Source organism: Harmonia axyridis, chromosome 1, assembly GCF_914767665.1.
Source record: "Harmonia axyridis chromosome 1, icHarAxyr1.1, whole genome shotgun sequence".
In the NCBI taxonomy this organism is placed as follows: domain Eukaryota; kingdom Metazoa; phylum Arthropoda; class Insecta; order Coleoptera; family Coccinellidae; genus Harmonia; species Harmonia axyridis.
Window position 1 is genome coordinate 15,113,873 of NC_059501.1, and position 20,539 is coordinate 15,134,411.

The 20,539-nt window shown below is 32.4% G+C and overlaps 1 protein-coding gene across 6 annotated transcripts in view; it reads right to left on the reverse strand.

The window, feature by feature from the left end:
* The window catches only part of LOC123677885 (oxysterol-binding protein-related protein 3-like), a 43,614-nt gene extending 23,087 nt beyond the window's left edge, over nt 1-20,527 (reverse strand). For 4 of the 6 annotated variants that reach the window (XM_045614623.1, XM_045614653.1, XM_045614645.1 and 1 more), the window contains exons 1-2: nt 20,455-20,527; nt 19,566-19,887 (exon numbers count right to left, since the gene is read on the reverse strand). In XM_045614623.1, the coding sequence (XP_045470579.1) occupies nt 19,566-19,887; nt 20,455-20,507 (375 nt within the window). In that variant the 5' untranslated portion in view covers nt 20,508-20,527. Of the gene's footprint in view, nt 1-19,565; nt 19,888-20,264 lie in introns of all 6 variants that reach the window. The other 2 variants (XM_045614638.1, XM_045614632.1) reach the window with 2 other exon arrangements.
* Between the last annotated feature and the right edge of the window lie 12 nt (nt 20,528-20,539).

Consider the following 20,539-nt stretch of genomic DNA (forward strand, 5'->3'; position numbering starts at 1 on the left):
TGGTTCTCCTGTACCAAAGATACAATTAAAAAATGAAAAAAAAGCTTAAATTATTCATGGCGACACAAAAAAAAAAATTTGAAAAGTTATGTCATTAAGTATGGAAAATTCCATCTTAATGAGATCCTACTGATTTATCATCGATTGATACGTTAATAATCGCTTCCTCTCCCTTCTCCTCACCATATTAACGATGGTGAGAGGAAGACAGAGTACTGATTTTTAACAATACAATAGATAATAAATTAGTAGGATTCAAACTCTGGTGTGTCCACTTATACCTGTAAAACTTTGGAAAAAAACGCGAGATTTATGCCTACTTGATTTTGATGATCACTAGAGTTTCAGATGGCGCATACATCGTTAATATTTGACATTTCTCGTGAATCTCGACCTCTGAGTAATAAACATAGATAGAGGGAGCATATGTCATTTTCAGTAAGCACGTTTTGTCCCCAACATGAACTATCAAATTTGACTTGAAGCGCGCGGAAATGAAAACATATCAGTGATACGATATTTCACTCAATTCGCGAGTTTCTCCACAAAGAACGCACTTCTTATTTCCCATAGTGAATCAACGTTTCATATCAACTCAAAATATAATTAGATGAATACCTAAATATATCAGAAATTCTGAAAACAAACTTCAAGCCGGCCAAACGACGTGAAACAACGGATGACACTAGGAGAGCAAAAGTTGCCAAACCTTGGATTTCAGCAGGTAGATACAGAAAATAATAAATATTCTACTTATTATAAAATCGACAATTAGAAAGAATATCCGATTCCAAATATTGAAATTTGCATATTTAATCGGGAATCACTCAAATAAATATGTATATTTCATTCAATATAATATACATTCATAACGATATAGTAAAATTGCGGATTTGAAAATATATCTCAATCCGACAACGTAGTCTAACCAAGTTGGGGACATGTAAAAATTGCGTATACCTCCTCTAGCTATGTTTATTTCTCTATGGAATAGACCAATATCGGTCTATTCTATACCAATAATGTCAATATAAATTGCATGGTAAATTCTTGTGAAAGTTTGCAGTTTCTCCAAATCATTATTTTATCTTTAAACGCCGACAGAAATTCGAACAATTTTGAAGAGCGCCACTTTACAAAACTCTGCCAAAGCAACAGGTGGACTATTTCAAAAAGTGTGAAAGAAAAAAATTAATGAGTACACATACCAGGGTTTCTAGCAATCTTAGTTGGATGAATGCTAAAAAATGTCCTTATCCACTAATAATTTTTTGAGTTCTCGTGCGCTTTGAGAACCGTTTGTCGGTTTCTTCATTTCACAAGGTACCATACCAAAAATAAAATACAGCAAGAATTTTACTGCATCCCCGGGTTTTTAGATATATGCAATAACTGTCGAGAGTTGACTGAATATGCCTTCGCCTATTATGCAAATGCATATAATCCGGTCTCTTATAAGAGCGATATTCGTCAAATCCGACGCCAACAGGTTGAAGAGTCTCTCCGGAATCGATACCTACTCAAAACGCCAAACACGACAACGGACAGAATTGAGGCCAAACTTCGCACGACATCTAGGATCGCTAGAAAACGAAGGGATTATTTTTCGTCGTTTCCCACTGAGTTTGAGCAATTTTTCAATGACCGTAACAAAAGGGAAATATATCGAAGAATGTCGATCATTTTTATCGAAATTCTTGTTGTCGCTAAGTTGGCTGAGGTATCTTCTACACCGTGTCCGTAAAGTATGGAACAAATTCATTTTTAGCTAAACAGAACAATTTAAGAAATAATCTTGAAACACGTCGATTTTTCATTTTAATTTACCGTATTTTAAAATAATAATCTAATATACAAGGTGAATTACTTTCGAGTAATGACGTCACCGTAATTTTTTTTAAATGGAACACTCCGATTTTGTCTCAATTTTCCGATTACTCTAGCTGAGCTGATTCCAAAAATGTATCACATGTTGATTACAATTGGTACAGGGTGGACAAAAATACAATAGTTTTGTGTGTGCTCATAAAGTAACGCTTAACATTCTCTATTAGTTAAATTAACAATATTATCAAAAATACTTATTGTCTAGCGGCAATTGGTTTGAATGTAACACCCTGTATTTTATTATATTTTTAAATTAATAAAAATGTATAAAAATAAGAAATAATTTCTTTCATATTCTGTCTGCTAGACCACAAGTACCAAACATGTTTGGAAACAGCTCATTTTTATTAATCTAAAAATGTAACAAACTACAGGGTGTTACATTCAAACCAATTGCCGCTAGACAATAAGTATTTTTGATAATATTGTTAATTTAACTGATAAAGAATGTTACGCGTTACTTTACACATAAAACTATAGTATTTTTGTCCACCCTGTACCAATTGGAATCAACATGTGATACATTTTTGGAATCAGCTCAGCCAGAGTAATCGGAAAATCGAGACAAAATGGGGGTGTTCCATTTAAAAAAAAATGACGGTGACGTCATTACTCGAAAGTAATTCACCATGTATATTAGATTGTTATTTCAAAATACGGTAAATCAAAATAAAAAATCGACGTGTTTCAAGATTATTTTTTAAAATGGTCTGTTTAGCTAAAAATGAAGTTGTTCCATACTTTACGGATACAATGTTTTAATCTCAGATAAACAGAGTTCAAATATTAGCTTATTTCAAGATTATTTACTTTTTGAACTGTCCGCTGAAAGCTATAATTTCAGGAATATTATCTTTCCAACGATAGCTAGAGGTCATCCAATTCGAAAGTGACAAACAAAAAGAACACTGGATAATCAGTGTATTCCACAATGGCGATAAACAGTTTCATGATTTGATGGAATTTTCCGAATAGTTTCTTCGCTTCCGTGCATTGTTTATTCGAAATTCGGACGCTCATATTGTGCATATCATTCTATAAGTTCATAGACATAAACGTACGTGTTAATGAAGAATTGCCGTTATCTTATCGACGTTTGTCGCTTCCACTTATTGGTCAATGGGAATCCTTCTCAATTTGGTTTATCACGGCAGATCTCAATCAAACTTGACGATTCTCGTGATCGGAATATACCAATTTTCCAAACTCATTAATCATTTAGATGTGGAGTTTTGAAATTTTTTAAATTGATTTGTTTCTGGGTCTCAAAATGCAAACTACGCATTAGAAGTTGAAAGAAGAGATTATCGGGGCCGGTTTTCGAGATATCATAAGAAAAGTAAATTATGTCATTTTGATTTTTCTTTTTTTTCCACTTTATTTCAATTATTATCAAAAAATGTTACAGGAATTTTTTATTCGACAGTAAATTATCCTCAATTTGACGTAATCAGATTTTGTATCCAACGTTTCGTACTCTCTAGACCACCCTCAACCTCATTTTTTTCAATACGGACCTGCATATTTCATGACAATTAATATTTCATACAATGTCATTCAAAATTGATTTTCAGGTGATTTTGACCCTTATCCAAATTTCTTTGGGTCGGATCTGTAGTGAATGCAATTTATCAAAAACTGCTGTTAATAAAATAGTCAAGAGACGCGAATACAATGATTTTAAATTTGAATATCAAGCCTTGAAAAAATTATATCGCAATGATATCAAAATAAAGTTCGATTCTGTAATTTGTTTCAATGGAACAAATGACAAATGTCAGAAAAGTTTTTGTAGTATGACATTTCATCTTTCTAACGCCAACTAGTGGAACCCGATATGACATATTCAACGTGAGATACAGATAACTAAAGCCACGAATTGGATTTTTTACTATACCTAATAATAAACCGACAAACGTTGTTAATAATAATACATTTTTTTGTACAGAATTATCCAATAAATATTGTACTATAATTTTTATTCGACTCTTTCATTCGAGGCAAACCAATGTATTTGGTCTTTTACGACTTTTTCTCTCCTAGCTCATAAAATATTCAAACAATGATTTATAAAATTAAAAAATTCATCCTCATTCGGGATTTGAACCTGGGATTAAACCAACTCGGCCATGGAGGCTTGAGATAGAAACTGGTCACACGCAGTTAAAATTGAAAAGGAAATATTAAAACATTCATAACTCAAAAACGATGAACGCTAGGACTGCGATAAAAAGTAATGTATTCAGTAACATCGAACAATTATGTTTTCAATTTCATGTATTGTTGAGTTGCCAAGATTCTGTTAGGAGAACGAGCGCTCAAATATGCGATTATTCAAAATCAGTCTGCAGGAAATGAAACGTTTTTGTCTGCGTCATGTGATTATTGCAATATACCAATGTGTGAGCTGGTATTTCGAATAGATTTACACATAAAGATCGATTTTCCTGCTGGGGGCCAAGGTCCTGTCGCTTCTGAAATTTTAATCCTTCGCTAGTACACAACTGGCGTATTGTTTACCAATTTTTTTTTTTAGGTAGAATTTGGGGCACCTAGTTTATGTCGGTTTTTTCCAGAACCAGATCATGTGAAAAGTTAAAAACATCGACAAATTTTCGAGAATAAGGTTGAATTTGCAGAAGATACCATTTTGTATATATAATTATATACTTAGGGGTGGTGCACTTTATCACAAACCACTCTGATCAATTTATAATCCAGTGAGTCAGCCTCTATTTCATCGTTCACCATAATTAAAATAATGATATAATCTCGTACATCAATTTTCATTGCGAAACAATTGAAGAATCTATTTGAAAATGAAAATATCGTTTTTAATAAATGCATAAAATTCTGACAATAGATTCAGATCTCTTTCAGTTCTTGAAATATAAAGATCAAATTTGAAATATAGGTTACGTTTTAGGCTTTGCATCATCCACTATGCCGAGCTCTGGGGTCAATCCTTTTTTCACCTCATAAACTTTTTTGTAGTAAGCCGCTGGTGGATTCTAACATATGAAATGAATTCTATATTTTGTTCATGAATTTTTTTGTCTTTTGTTATTTTTACGCTTCTGCGATCGCTAGGAGTAGGAACCTTTTATCACAATGAAAACAAAAAACTCTACGTATATGGTTGTGATCTTAATTACAAGTTACCTTAAGCATCAACTAAAAATAAGGAACCTAACGCGAATCTATATTCAAATTTATTTATTTAATCAAATTTATTTATTTAATCAAACGGATCTTAATATCTCAAATATTGAAATAGGTATGACGGAAAATGTCGAGGAAAATGAGTCTTATTTTGACCTGAAAAGTACGCCCCTGAATATACTGAATTTTGAATCACCCTGTATGTTGGTACTCGGTACTTTTCTGTCATGGATTTATCCGTTATATGTAAAATTTGTGATAGAGAAAACTGTTCTGCCAACCAACATTTTTCAATGTAAAAATCACTGAACGATATTTGTGGGAATATACCATTAATTTAATTTTAATAAAAATCTAGCGAATCAGAGAATATATTGTATAATACTCGCACAGAAAGCTCATGCTAACACTCGTTCATTCAAACTCATTTATGAACTCGTGGAAGACGGCATTGATATTCTTCCACGAGTTCAACATTTAAAAATCAACCGCGTTTTTGAATGAACGATAGTATTATACATTATTTTCTCCAATTTATTGAATTTTTTTATAAATCAATGGAATATTCCCATAAATATCGTTTTGTAATAATTGTTGTCAAGTAGTTTAGTAGTTTTCGCATTGAAAAATGTTGATTGGCAGGACTGTTTTTTGTAAAACAAATTTGACAGATAACAGATTAATTCGTGATCCGAGTACCAACATTTAAAGTGAAATATAACCATTACATCTGTGTGAAATTGAGATATTCCCACACGATTTTGATTCAGAAAATATGGTAGAATGAACGGATTTACCGCAGAATTAGAGAAAAACATTTCATAACAATTGATGTAATGAAATATAGAGGCAATCGTCGTATAGGAATTAGGTTTTATTGTTCCATATGAAATTATAGAATGTTAACATTTTAACCAATTTAGAATCAATAATCATGTAGCAGAAGTCGAAAAAATTTTATTTTGCATGCTCCTCGTAAAGAAGGAAATTATATATGACTATACAAAAAAAAAAAGAGCGGCTACATGGCCTTAACTGTGTTGAAGGCATTTCCTTGTTCAGAGGTGTATCCATACATAAGGTGTAATTTGTAAAACATTTTATTGTTACTCTTTTAACCTCGATTATCTTCAAGATAGTGCGTTTTACGAGCAATTAGGAAGAATAATTTTGTTTTTTATATTGATAAAAGTATTGTAATAGTAACTTCGGATTATCTTTCTTTGCTTTTCTTATGCTAACTTGGAAACGATTAGAAGTATAAAAAAAATTGAGAAATATGTGCCTTAGTTATTTAGAAATTTCCGTGGGTGTGCAGTGATAATTCAATTTTTACTTGTAGGGTCCCCCCTTTTATATGCAAATACCTAGGTGTACGACGATCATCCCCTTGAGAGGTGTGGCCCTAAAGAAATTATAATTAGACATAAATTAGCAATAGGGGTCGAGGGAAACCTAATTTGAATGTTTTCAATTCTACAGGGTGCGATAAGTAAATAAGTGCGACAAACTTCAGGGAAGATTCTGAATGAAATAGTATATTCTAAAACAAGTTGCAGAATGGGCTCATATTCCAACACGAATGCGAAATTCGAAAACGAGCGACGAAGGAGCGAGTTTTGGAACGCATGAGTGTTGGAATTGCTTTCTGCAACGAGTATTAGACGATATTTTCTCTATTTCAGTCCAGTTTTGTGATATATTGTCGAAATTCAATGAAAAATTGAGATAATACATCCTAGTGACATTTGTATTTTATCTTGGCAGTTGGTGTGACTGTTACAAAAATTGACAGATTACGGAATTTGATTTTGAATCGTACGTTTCGAATTTCGAAATAATTTATAATTAAGCATTAAATTCGTCAATTATGTCTGACGAAATCGATTTAACACCAACAGAATCAAGAGAAATTGCGAATAATGTTGCAAATCATTTCACTGAATCCAAATTATATTATATTGACAATTTGATGTGTGTTTAATTTTGATATGATTGGAAGTCAGTATAGACAACCACAAACCGAAATATATAACTGAAAACGATGCTGTAATGAGTTCATTACAGCACTGTTTTTCGAACTGAAATGAACTCATTACGATACTGAAATAGAGAAAACTAATTTCAGTTTTCTATATAATTTTTATTCGCAAAAGCTATGTATTCCTATATATCGGATGTTTAAGTTTCCATTAAAAACTAACTATAAATTTATCCTTCTGAAACAATATTCAAATGAAATTAGATGGGTTTCAAGAGATAGTTATTGCGCATTTATTGATATGCAATTAAGAATTTTATGATCATCGTTGGCTCGTACACGGACAATGATATGATTACACCACTGAGATATTCCACGTTAAAAATCATTTTTGAAAACTTCGTTCAATTGGTGACAAAAAAATTTTTAATTTATTATTAGATCATTCTTGATATTGCATTAAAGTTAAGACTTTTTAATTTTTTACTCTGAAATATACGGCCAAAGAGGCATGTTTTAGCACATTCATAAAGGGAATTGGAAACCTTAAAATAAAATTTCACTAGACCCCTACTGCCATTTAATTTTTAATTCCAATTTAATTCTCCGACAAAAAAATGAAAAGCTTGAAAAATTTCTTTTCTCAAAATCAATACTCTTCAAACTACAACACACCTTATCATGAACTTTTTTCGATGAAAAATCAAATTAAGTTCGTCACAGGAGTTTCAGAATATTTTTATGCGTTTTATTTCCATCATGTGATAGTGAAAAAATTGGCAAACCGATTGGCGAATTTGGAATAATGCCGAGTTAAATGCTCCTAACGGTATCCAGGTACCTTTGACGCAGGTTTTAAGCTTGTAATCAAGACAAAAAAAACCCTAAACTGACCTGGGAATTAACACAAATTCAACCAGAGATAAATTGCGAAGTTCAATGTTTGAAAAAAATAAATCAGTTTTCACCTATAACTCCAGAATGTATTATTACATTCATTGTTTCAATTTTAAGGTACTCATGTATAGATAATGTAGTGTTTCGAATTAGGTAATAATCTCCTGCCAAGATTATCCAGCGGCGCAGATACAGGGATGCGATGATACTTTTCCTATTGAAAATCTAAGGCCACAGTTTCTTTTTTTTTTTGAGAAAATTAATTCATTTCTGAAATCAACAGTTTTACCGAAATATGGTCTCCTAAATTTTTTCATAGAATGTACCGTTTTCACAATAATCGAGTACAAAGCAAAGACAAAAATCTACAAAAATTAATTTGTCACATTTTCCTATTAGTGGTACATGCAAGTACAAAAATTGGTACTTAATTGAACATTTCAGGAAGAACATTTATCAGACGCTTAATAAAAAATATTCACAAAAATTGTTCAAAATGTGAGCTACCTTTCACCGACGCAAAATTGACGATTCAAATTTGCTATTTAGCAAATGAAGCTATTGCTTTGCTTACACAGTATTTGTTTCCATCAAAAAACAGTGTTTTTTCAATGCACGAAACGCGTTTTATTCATTTTTCAAACAACAAATGTAGCGTTACTTAACCTTCAATATCTCAATTCAGACTTGACTCGAAATTTTGAGAAGCATCCTTCGAAGCTTGGTATTAACTAGACAAAAAGTGGTATGGTACTAACGATTTTTTTTATCGAATTTCAAGGGGATAGCTTCCATAATTAATATCCGATTTGAAAATTCCGTTCGCAAAATGCACTTCAGACATCCTGAACAGCTTTGGTTTCGTGTTTGTCTGTTCGTGTGTCCGCAAACTCTCTGAACTTCCCCAATTCTTGACCGATTTTAATGGAAAATCATCTGGCTATCCAGATTTTGGGTTTTGGGTTGTAGATGATCCTAAAGCGTTGAACATGCGCAAATATGAAATTCCCGATGTTTTCATATATCCCGTTCTGCTCGTCCGATTTTGATGAAATTTGTTGTATAGGTCAAAAGTTACATTGTAGACATTTCGCTCGAAAAGAAGGTTTCGTCAGTTTTGTGTTGAGCATATCTATGAAACTTGTGGTAAGTATGGATATTACGATTGGGTCCATGAAATAACCGGGACCTCAATATTTCATACTTAGGATGGAATAACATAACGGTGTTTTTTTTCGAGGTATATAACTTCAAGTTGGCATTACTGTTCAAGATGGCGACCGATTTAACAGCTGTTTATTCTCAATTTGGTTTGGCAATTCATCATGAATAGACTCACGCCTGAACAACGCTTGCAAATAGTGCAATTTCATTTCGAAAATAATGGTTCTGTGCGGAATACGTATCGTGCACTAGCACTACGTCTATTTTATCGTCGAATTTTGTTTAGCGATGAAGCGCACTTCTGGTTGAATGGCTACGTCAACAAACAAAACTGCCGCATTTGGAGTGAAGCTAATCCTCAAGTGTATGTCGAAACACCGTTACAACCAGAAAAACTGACTGTTTGGTGAGCTTTATGGGCTGGTGGAATTATTGGTCCGTACTTCTTCAAAAACGATAATGGCCAGAACCTTACAGTCAATGGTGATCGGTATAGAGCCATGATTACTTTTTCATTCCTGAATTGAACCATGATGTCCAGGAGCTGTGGTTCCAACAAGACGGCGCAACATGTCACACAGCTCGTGCCACAATCGATTTATTGAAAGACACGTTTGGTAACCGCCTAATTTCACGATTTGGACCTGTGAATTGGCATCCAAGATCTTGTGATTTAACACCGCTAGACTACTTTCTGTGGGGCTATGTAAAGTCATTGGTCTATGCGGATAAGCCACAAACCCTTGACCATTTGGAAGATAACATTCGCCGTGTTATTGCCGATATACGGCCACAAATGTTGGAAAAAATCATCGAAAATCAGACTTTCAGATTGGACTACATCCGAGCCAGCCGTGGCAGTCATATGCCAGAAATCATATTTAAAATGTAATGCCACAAGATAATCTTGAGGATAAATAAAATTCATGTCAATCGAATAATCCATCGTTGTTTTATTGAAATTTAAAGTTCTGTAGCTCTAAAAAAACAGCCTTTATAAACCATCGTGATGTAAAAAGGGCCGAGTTTCTTCATTTTATTTCTTTATTAGACAAACTCATCCTAAAACGTGATACCTATCAAAAATGATAAAAGCTCTTGCGCCGAAGATTTTTTGTTTTCACTAAACTCGACACGGTGGATAAATACAAATTAATGAATAATAAATTATTTAAAATATTTAAGCAGGTTTGTTGTGTGTTATGTCCCGCCTCAAGTACAGATTGAAAAGTTGACATCATTCGTGTTCTTGAACGACTGGAAGATGACCTTGAATTAATTGTTCAACTACCGAATTCACGAAGAAGTCCCTATTGATACTGCGAAACGAATGAGGTCACAATTACCGCAATTATTTCTTGTGTTTGTTATTCGTAAATATCGTTTGAGGAAGACATTCCAACCATGACTAAAATTTCATTTCGGATGGCGTAAAATCTATTAAAAATGAGGTAAAAATAAATAAAACGCAGTATTTCCTCTTTAAACGCAATATCTATTTTCTCTGCAAAATTGAAAATTTATTTTGTGCCATAGTGACTTTATTATGGTTAGAGACTTAAAGAAAAAATTTTATATTTCAAATCATCATTCTACTACAATTCCTTAGAAGAGCATATACAGGGTTGGAACTATTTAAAGGGGAACTTCGAAAACCTTTAGAGATACAGGGTGGATTAAATTACAAAAAACATGCGTTATTGAGGGATTAGTGTGTTGGTGTTAACAGATCCGAAATATCTTCATCGGTTCCCGAGATATCTTGAAAAAAATGAAAATCGAGATTTCCTTTTTTTTCGGTAAAACTCATTTGTTTCTGGCGATAACTTCACGAAATCCGGTTTATAGTCATAATCCAATATAGAGATTCTTATGGTGTAGTCAGATTTTTATGTTTTCTATTGTTTCAGAGATGCGATGCCATTTTTTTTCTTACGGATGCCATATTGGTTCTCCATATTTCTCTATATTTCTGAGGTATAGGCAAATGTACAAACAAGAAAAAGTTCAGGAGATGAAAAAAACCGAAAGAGAAACACTCTGGCAGTATCTTCCTGGTTTGAATCAATCCAAAAAGTTTCTTCGAAACCTTGACACTGCGAGATCCAAGAAGTATCTGAATCTTAGCAAGAATATACTACACCTCCTCACAGGGCATTGTCACCTTAGGAAACAACTCTTTAGAATGGGTCTAGCAAAAAATGCCACGCCATCACTAGCCAACGCAAAATCTGCTTTGGACAAGAAACTTGTAAAGGGTGTATTTTTTAGAGCTATAGAACTTTAAATTGCAATAAAACAACGATGGATTATTCGATTAACATGAATTTTATTTATCCGCAAGATAATCTTGTGGCATTACATTTTAAATATGATTTCTGGCATATGACCGCCACAGCTGGCTCGGATGTAGTCCAATCTGGACGTCCAATTTTCGATGACCTTTTTCCAACATTTGTGGCCGTTTATCGGCAATAACACGGCGAATGTTGTCTTCCAAATGGTCAAGGGTTTATGGCTTATCCGCATAGACCAAAGACTTTGCATAGCCCCACAGAAAGTAGTCTAGCGGTGTTAAATCACAAGATCTTGGAGGCCAATTCACAGGTCCAAAACGTGAAATTAGACGGTCACCAAACGTGTCTTTCAATAAATCGATTGTGGCACGAGCTGTGTGACATGTTGCGCCGTCTTGTTGGAACCACAGCTCCTGGACATCATGGTTGTTCAATTCAGGAATGAAAAAGTAAGTAATCATGGCTCTATACCGATCACCATTGACTGTAACGTTCTGGCCATCATCGTTTTTGAAGAAGTACGGACCAATGATTCCACCAGCCCATAAAGCGCACCAAACAGTCAGTTTTTCTGGATGTAACGGTGTTTCGACATACACTTGAGGATTAGCTTCACTCCAAATGCGGCAGTTTTGTTTGTTGACGTAGCCATTCAACCAAAAGTGCGCTTCAACGCTAAACAAAATAAAATGGACGTAGTGCGCGATACGTATTCCGCACAGAACCATTATTTTCTAAATGAAATTGCACTATTTGCAATGAATTTCCAAACCAAACTGAGAATAAATCACTTGACAGCTGTTAAATCGGTCGCCATCTTGAACAGTAATGCCAACTTAAAGTTATATACCTCGAAAAAAAAACACCCGTTTAAGTAAGGAAGAAGCCTCCTTGAAGCCATCCCAGATACTGCAGTTCATTAAAACTCTAGAACTGGAAGGCGAGCTATAGATCACGCTATGGGGAAAATAGCTCTGATGGGGGGCACAATAGACCACTAAGTTGTAGTGAAACGGAACCCTTTTAATTAAATCTTAATCCTTATCTTAACTGGTCGTTCACTTATCTCAACTTGAGAAATAATGAATATTCAAACTATAACTCCCTATTTATAATTATCATGTCCCAGTATTGACTACATTTTTATTGTTCATAAAACATAAAACAAACAAATGTAACGGAAACGGTTCAGAGAACATAAATGCATATAGGAGAATCACAATGGTAGAGCACGAAATCCAACTTTTTAATTGAGTTATGTTAGTTATCTTGAACAGCACATAAACTTTGAACAACCTTGCAATTGGAATAATGAGAGATAACAAATGACATACCTACATGAGGTTCCGAAACTGGACGAGAGCCAGTTCATGACCGATTGTAGTCTCGGGACTATCCAACTTCGGTTAATACTGTCAAAGAGTTGTAATTGATAATTCCCAGGCCAAGAAAAAGATTCCAAATTTCACACATTGGTTTTTAATTACATACCTCTTCCAATATCAACTCATAAAAAATCTTATATGTACGAAGATTATACAAAAGGTTTTTCCTTTTAAACAGAATAATAAATTTAAAATTTATTAGGGCCTAAATTATTCAATGAGAAATATTGTAGTTGAGAAATTTTATAGTCGTATTATTATAGTTTTCGAGGAATGTTTTGGTTTATAATGTTTCTAATTCGTGCGAGAATATATCAGATTCGCACAGATTTAATAGTTATATTTTATTTTATGTTGGTACAGGAACTTTCCTGTCACGGATTTATTCATTATCTGTCAAATTTGTGATGCACAAAACTGTTCTGGCAACCCACATTTTTCAATGCAAAATCACTAAACGATATTTATGGAAATATTCCATGACTTTTAATAATAATTCAATGAATTAGAGAAAATACACTCGTGTGAAAATATCAATGCCTTCTTCCACGAGTTCCAATTTTCACAAAAAAAAAGTGTTCATATTTGATAATATTTTTTTCTGCAGAAGTCAAATTCTAATTTTATGTTGAAATTAATCACGTTCAAGGTTTGCCTCATTATAAAAACCGGTTCACACTTTCAAGCCATTTGTGCAAGCTGGTTCTCAAAAGCCAAATTGGTCTTTGCACAAACGGCTTGAACGTGTAAACCGGCCTTAAAACTTAAAACGTATAGGTAATTGACTGTTATTCCTCGTTTATTTATAGAAGTTATAAATACCCGTTTTATTTTCTCCGAAAAATAATGTAAATATTATTAGTTAATAATAGTTCGATGATAACCTTCAATAACAAAGGTATTTTTCAATGAACCCATACTTCATCTAATGAATGAAAGGAACTAAATTGACCTTTTGTATTAATTAAAATCAAAACTGGACGTGGGACAGTCAATATAACTGACAACAATATCATTTTTATACGGTAGTTCTTTGAACAAATCGCTCATTTCGTTCATGGGCAAAATCTCACTAGGGGTTTAGTAATTATGACCGTTCGAAATTTTCGTTTTTCTGGTCATTTCAAACTTCACTCAGTTGTCTGTAAATAAAATTATTAATTTCAAGTTGCATATTCAATATTATTAATATGCACTTTACAGGGTTAATCAGAAGTTTGTTGTTAAATCCTAATTTTGAAACATCCTTTGGAATATTTTCTTTTTTGGTTCATGGTTCACAGGTTGTTAGGCCAAAAGCGTCGGTAAAGTATTTTGCAAATGCCTAAATTACTAAGCGACTCCATAATTTATTTGATTTTATACAGTTCCTAGAACTTTGTCTATCTTTCTGAGAAATGGCAAATAACTCGAGAACTACTCAAGATAGCTTAGAAAATGTAAACCAAATGCACGTATGAATTGAGGAATACTTCTGAATATGCAATAAAATAAAAGGTGTCACATTCAATTTTGAAAAGTTGAGAGTATTTGCAGTCAAATTAGAATCCTGTATTTCTGAAAAAATGTTAGGGGTCCAGATCTCCGTCCCCTGGCTACAGCCTTGGTGGTACTGCTCATTCAAAAACGATCGAGATGTAGCGTAAGATTCTTTGCTACAGATTGGGTAAATAAGTACCAAAAATCATAATTGACTTATTCATCACAACTAACTGGGTCGTTATTATAATTCGGATCCTTGTAACATTTTTCTAAACTACCAGTGGTCCACCAAATAAGGGTTCTGTAGGAAAGAATCCGACACTGTTCCAGAAAAAATATCACCCTGTAGATTTCCTTTCAAAATTAGCATATTAAATGAAGAAAACTTTAAATTGGAATATACATGCCAAATTTAAGTTAAATAACTTGTGAAGGGAAGATGCTGAAAAAAAACTTGCAGTCTTTTGCGGAAAAGTATCACTTTCCACACTTGTTTCCCATCAAGTATTATTTTCCTAAATAACTATTTTCTACACTCGTGCGCTTTCAACCCTTTTCCAGCAAGCATTTCAAGTCGCAAAGAATGGCTTTTCCTCTGCTATTTCTTTTCCGCACGCAAATATTAATGAGTATCATTAGAAATATCAAATGTTTAGGAAGATGTGTGCATAAAAAGTTTAATGTTTCACTGTTGTAGGAAAAAATTCATTGGGCTTACCCTTAGAAACAGTTACCAGTAGAGCACTCTTTTTATTTTCACTCGTAATCGAAATTTTACAGATAAGATGTAAGGGTTTTAGATGGGATCAATTTTGTTTTCCTTCAGCAATTTCAAAATTCATCATAGCTCATAATATACCCGAATTATCAATATGTGTGTCAATGTGATAAAAATCATTATTGAAAGCAAATTACTACTATTTATCGAATTCTTTCCAAGATACAAAATAAATACAGCTTACAGTTCCTGAAAGAAATCTCAGCTATTTAGCGTAAGATTTGCCTCGCTGTGACAACGAAAGTGAAGGAAACTCAAGAAAAAAACTACCTTGGCTAGTCTGGAGATTTTCCGTCAACCTCACGATCAGAATTATAGTGTGAGAAAAGTAATGTTCTTCAATTAATCAAAGATGAATGTTTCTGGATGAATGCTGCTTGTACTCGCTGAAGCTGATTACAATAGACCTCGGCATTGATGATTTGACCTGTTTGAAAGAACTCATAATGGATAATTCAGAATGCTGTCCAACCATCACACAATGAAATCTTTTCAAGTTGTTATTCATTCTTTGGAGTGTTCAATATTCTGATTTTGATATTTATTGGACCATTGAGTGATAAGAACGCATAAAATTGAAGTTAAAAATCACGATATTCTTGACCAATATTTCAGGATATTAGAGGTAGAATATCATAAGTTGGTTATACGACAAAAGGCAGACTGATTTTTAGTATTTTTACACGCTTAATCCACGTAATGTGTCAAGGTCATGGACAGAAGAAGTGGGATTTATTTTTTTCAAGTTCGATAAAAAGATCGATTTAATCCGGAATGGACAAATTCGAAGGTTCCTCAATTATTATTTGGTTCCGATATACAGAGTGTAAATAAAGAAGCGCAAAAAAATGATGATTCTCTGTCTTTTATACAGGGTGTTCCTAAATTGGAGGTCGAAGGAAAATGAGAGATTCTTGCGATGATATTAAGAAAAAAAGTCCTATAAACATGGGCCTGCAAACGCTTTGTTTTCGAGATACAGGATGTTGGTGGTAGTCATACTTTTTTGTGATAATTATATACCAATTTATCTAATCTTTATTAATCTTTGCTACAGATTGAGTAAATAAGTTCCAAAAATCATAATTAATTTATTCATCACAGCTAACTCGGTCGTTTTTATAATTTGGATTTTCTTGAAGATTAGTAGAGAATTTTTTGGAATTGTTTTCTCGAAATCGTTAGCAGATACGACAAAACTACAAGAAACCAAAGAGTGTACTAGTGGACCAAAGATCCTTTTAACATTTTTCTAAACTACCAGTGGGCCACCAAACAAAGGTTCTGTAGGAAAGAAGCCAACTCTGTTCTAGAAAAAATATCACCCTGTAGATTTCCATTCAAAATTAGCATATTAAATGAAGAAAACTTTAAATTGGAATATACATGCCAAATTTAAGTTAAATATCTTGTGAAGGGAAGATGCTATGAAAAAAAAAACTTAAAAAATGAAACTAGTCGTTAGGTCAATTGCAGTATTTTGCGGAAAAGTATCACTTTCCACACTTGTTAGGAAAATAACTATTTTCTACAAGCGTGCGCTTTCAACCCTTTTCCAGCAAGCATTTCAAGTCGCAAAGAATGGCTTTTCCTCTGCTGTTCCTTTTTCGCACGCAAATATTAAAGAGAATCATCACAAATATCAAATTTTTAGAAAGATGTGTGGGTAAAAAGTTTAATGTTACACAGTTGTAGGAAAAATTCATTGGGCTCACCCTTAGAAACAGTTACTAGTAGAGATCAAAGATGAGATCAATTTTGTTTTCCTTCAGCGATTTCAAAAATTTATCATTGCACATAATATACCCGAATTATCAATATGTGTGTCAATGTGATAAAAATCATTATTGGAAGCAAATTTATCGAATTCTTTCCAAGATACAAAATAAATACAGTTTACAGTTCCTGAAAGAAATCTCAGCTATTTAGCTGAGAATGTCTGTATGCTTGACCTATGAGAGGGAAATACTGATAAAATAGTAATTTACTCGCATTATTGAATTTCTGAACCTTTTATCATATTTATTGAGTTTATCTCTTATTTCGAATTTATCAGAATTGGATGTTTACAATATCTGTTGACTTTTGAAACTTCGAAATTAATAGTTGCAGTGGGTGTGCGTAAGGATATACATACTGGATCAGATGGTGTAAATGATAATTTGAATAATAAAAATTAAACATCGTAGTTGTTCATGCAGGAAATATATTCGAAAATTAATGAGGAATTATTACAATAATTTCTCGGAAACTATGGGCATACAACACAATATATGCAATGTGAAATCAAAAAACAAACTAAAACACTCGCTAAAACAATAAATATAATACTTTTTACTGCAAAGTTCAATCCTTGATAGATCTGAAATTATAGAAGTATTTCATTTGGAATTTAAAACAGATGACAGAATTAGAACGATTTCTGCAAGATAATATTTCTGGACTTTTTTGGGATATAATAATAATAATAACCTTTATTTATCCGCAACATACAATAAAGTAACATTACATCAAGAGATAAGCTCATTTTCAATGATGTAGAAAGGAACTTGAGGCAGTAAAACTGATATAAGATCAAATCCCGAAAAAACAATTCAGAGAAAAAAACATGCAAAATAATGTTCCGTACAAGAGAAAAAAAACAAAAAAAAAACAAAAATCAAATATATTGTGGAAAAGAAGAAATAAATATGATTAAAATCAAAATGGCTCCAAAAATCCATTGCCATACCTCTTTGATCTTTTATAAGAAGAATTTAAAAGAATTTGTCATGAATCATGAATGCCTTGAATGCTTACATAGATTTCTAAAGGAAATGTCGAGGATTGAGTGTAGGGTAAGGACCATTATTTACTCATAGTAAATAATCAGTATTGCAAGCTCAGACTAGAAAAAAAATATATTTTTGATGTTCCATCTAGTAAAACATCCTGTACATCAATTTTTTCAAGAACAAATGTACGCTCGTGAAGTACATTGAATACTTTATCAAACAAGCCTGCATAGAAATTAAATGTTTAAAATTCACAGTAAAAATCTTAAAGACCCAAATACACAATACACACAGTATTGTAACAAATGAACTTTTTCCAAATAATTATCATGTCAAATGTGAATAACAAATTGAGACAGCATTTAGTCACACTAGCTGAAAGTTTTGCAAAAAATTGCTCCTATATTCAAAGTCAAGATCTGAAAAGGTAGGTATAGGTAAGTTAGAGAAACAATCAATTGTCAAAAAATTATGTTTTGGGTGCAAAGAAGTCGAGAAACAATAAACCCATTCAAAACAATGTTAAGAAATACAAAATTATTAAAAAAATAAGTAAAATGATCCAAAACAAAAATTAATCAATAATTCAGAAAGAGATTCATAACTTATTTTCGAAAATTCCCGCATTTTTTCTATACACTTTTAGGCTCTTGGTATTTAATGCACTGAAGCTTTTCTTATTTCTCTGGTCGATTTATTACCTCATCACATGCTGCTTAGATGCAGACACTTTTAGTTAGGTATTTCTTCATAAAAGACTGTTTATCATTGCCTCCACAAAAATAATCCAAGCCTGTAAGATCAGGGGATCTTGCAGGTAAATTTTCTCTATTTAGAGTTAACATTTAACATGATTAATATTTGATATTGATATGATACAATCCTGCTGAAAAAAATGAATGAGAAATAAATTCTGCAATCCAAAATTTTTTTATTTGGGTGAAATAATCTATGCAGCACATTCTTTTAGAAGTCTTACTGTCATATTTAATAATCCAATTGTTATGCAAATGCAATGGATCAAATGTATTTTTACAATGATTTGAAATATGTTCAAGAATCTTCACATAAAATGTGAACACCAAATATTGGCAATATATTCAATATGGTTTCTGTACATTGATGTACAGTGTGTTTTACTAGCAACATCAAAAATACAATTTTATCAGTCCTTGGCTGTACAACTGATTATTAACTAGAACTGACTATTTTTGATTATCCTAGACTTATTCCTTTCCTTGAAATTTTCATGAGAATCTATGGAAGCATCCTATAGTTGTTTGTTGAAAGATTTTCATGAAATGCATAAAACACTCTCTGTCTCATAAACAAATGAACTTAGGACAATTTCCAACATTGTTTCAGACTATACATAAACAAAAATAATTAAATTATTAACTGAATGATTTCCCTTAATATTAACAAAGGCTTAAAAATTCGGTGAAAAAGTTTTCTCTGAAATAATTTTTATTAAATAATTACGAGGATATTTATATTTCAATAATCCACTACATTATTATCACCTGAAGAAAAGAATTTTTGAATTGAAATTCGAAATATTATTCACATAAATTTGGTTGCAAATTTGATTATTGATTTCAATTCAGAAAATAGTGGATTTTGTAAATAATGCAATACAACATAATCAAGTAATTAAAAATGAAAATTAGATATCACTGATGCATACAGCTTTTGAATGGGTAAATAATAAAGTTTTTAAGGTTTATAATAATAATAATATGTTCAAAAGATTCATACCTTGTGCCAACCCTTCAGAGGCCACTTCCTTTTTTTATGTAAAAATCCTTTATAAAGATGTGGTTTGTTTTCATAACGTTGACCATCCTTCAGTCCTTCCATTATTTCCCATTCAGAGCCTCTCCTAGGTTTCTTCCTCTTTTTTCCAGTATGTATTGTATGATTCTGTTCCGGCACACTTTCAGCACTTAAACTAGCAGTATCGACACTAGCATCCGAATCACTTCGAGTCACATTAGTATTATTGCCCACTTTCAATTTCAATTTACTCAACTGAGGACTTTTCTTATCACCACTAGCCATTCTTGTTTCTTGGTGTATACTAAAATTGAAAAGGCATTCTCTGAATAATATCACTACGGTGTTCATTAAAACTTTTTTCTTCAAGGATAAACAGCCAACATTACAAAATTTAATTAGAACCTATATTATTCTATTATTTGAAAGAAAAACACCATCTTAAACATGTCTATCACATTAGTTTTCCTATTATTCAGCAAATATGCTGATCTATGAAGAAAATAAACACATATTTAAAAATAAAAACAAATAACCGGACTTCCAATTTAATGATTTTCTGCCGCACTAAGTCAAATAGGTATGATATATTTTAATGTTGAATTACCTTCAGAATAGTTCTATCTCAATCATATTGCTCGTCATTGATTTATAAATTTAGAGATGATTACTAATGCTTACCACTTTTGATTTACAATAAATATATGATTGAGCAAAAATGGTTATGTATATCTTAAGATTGCTAAAATACAGTGGAAAAACTTGTGAGTAATTTTAGCCGGATTTAATTGACAACACTACACAGAACTAACTTTTATTTGAAATTAATCAAATCGAAGTTATCTCAGCAACTACTCAACGATTGGCGCACCTTGCATTTTTACAAAAACTAGTCGTAATGAATGACACTAGTTGTTTCAGCATTGGTTTCAACTGTCATGCTGTTGTTTGTCAAC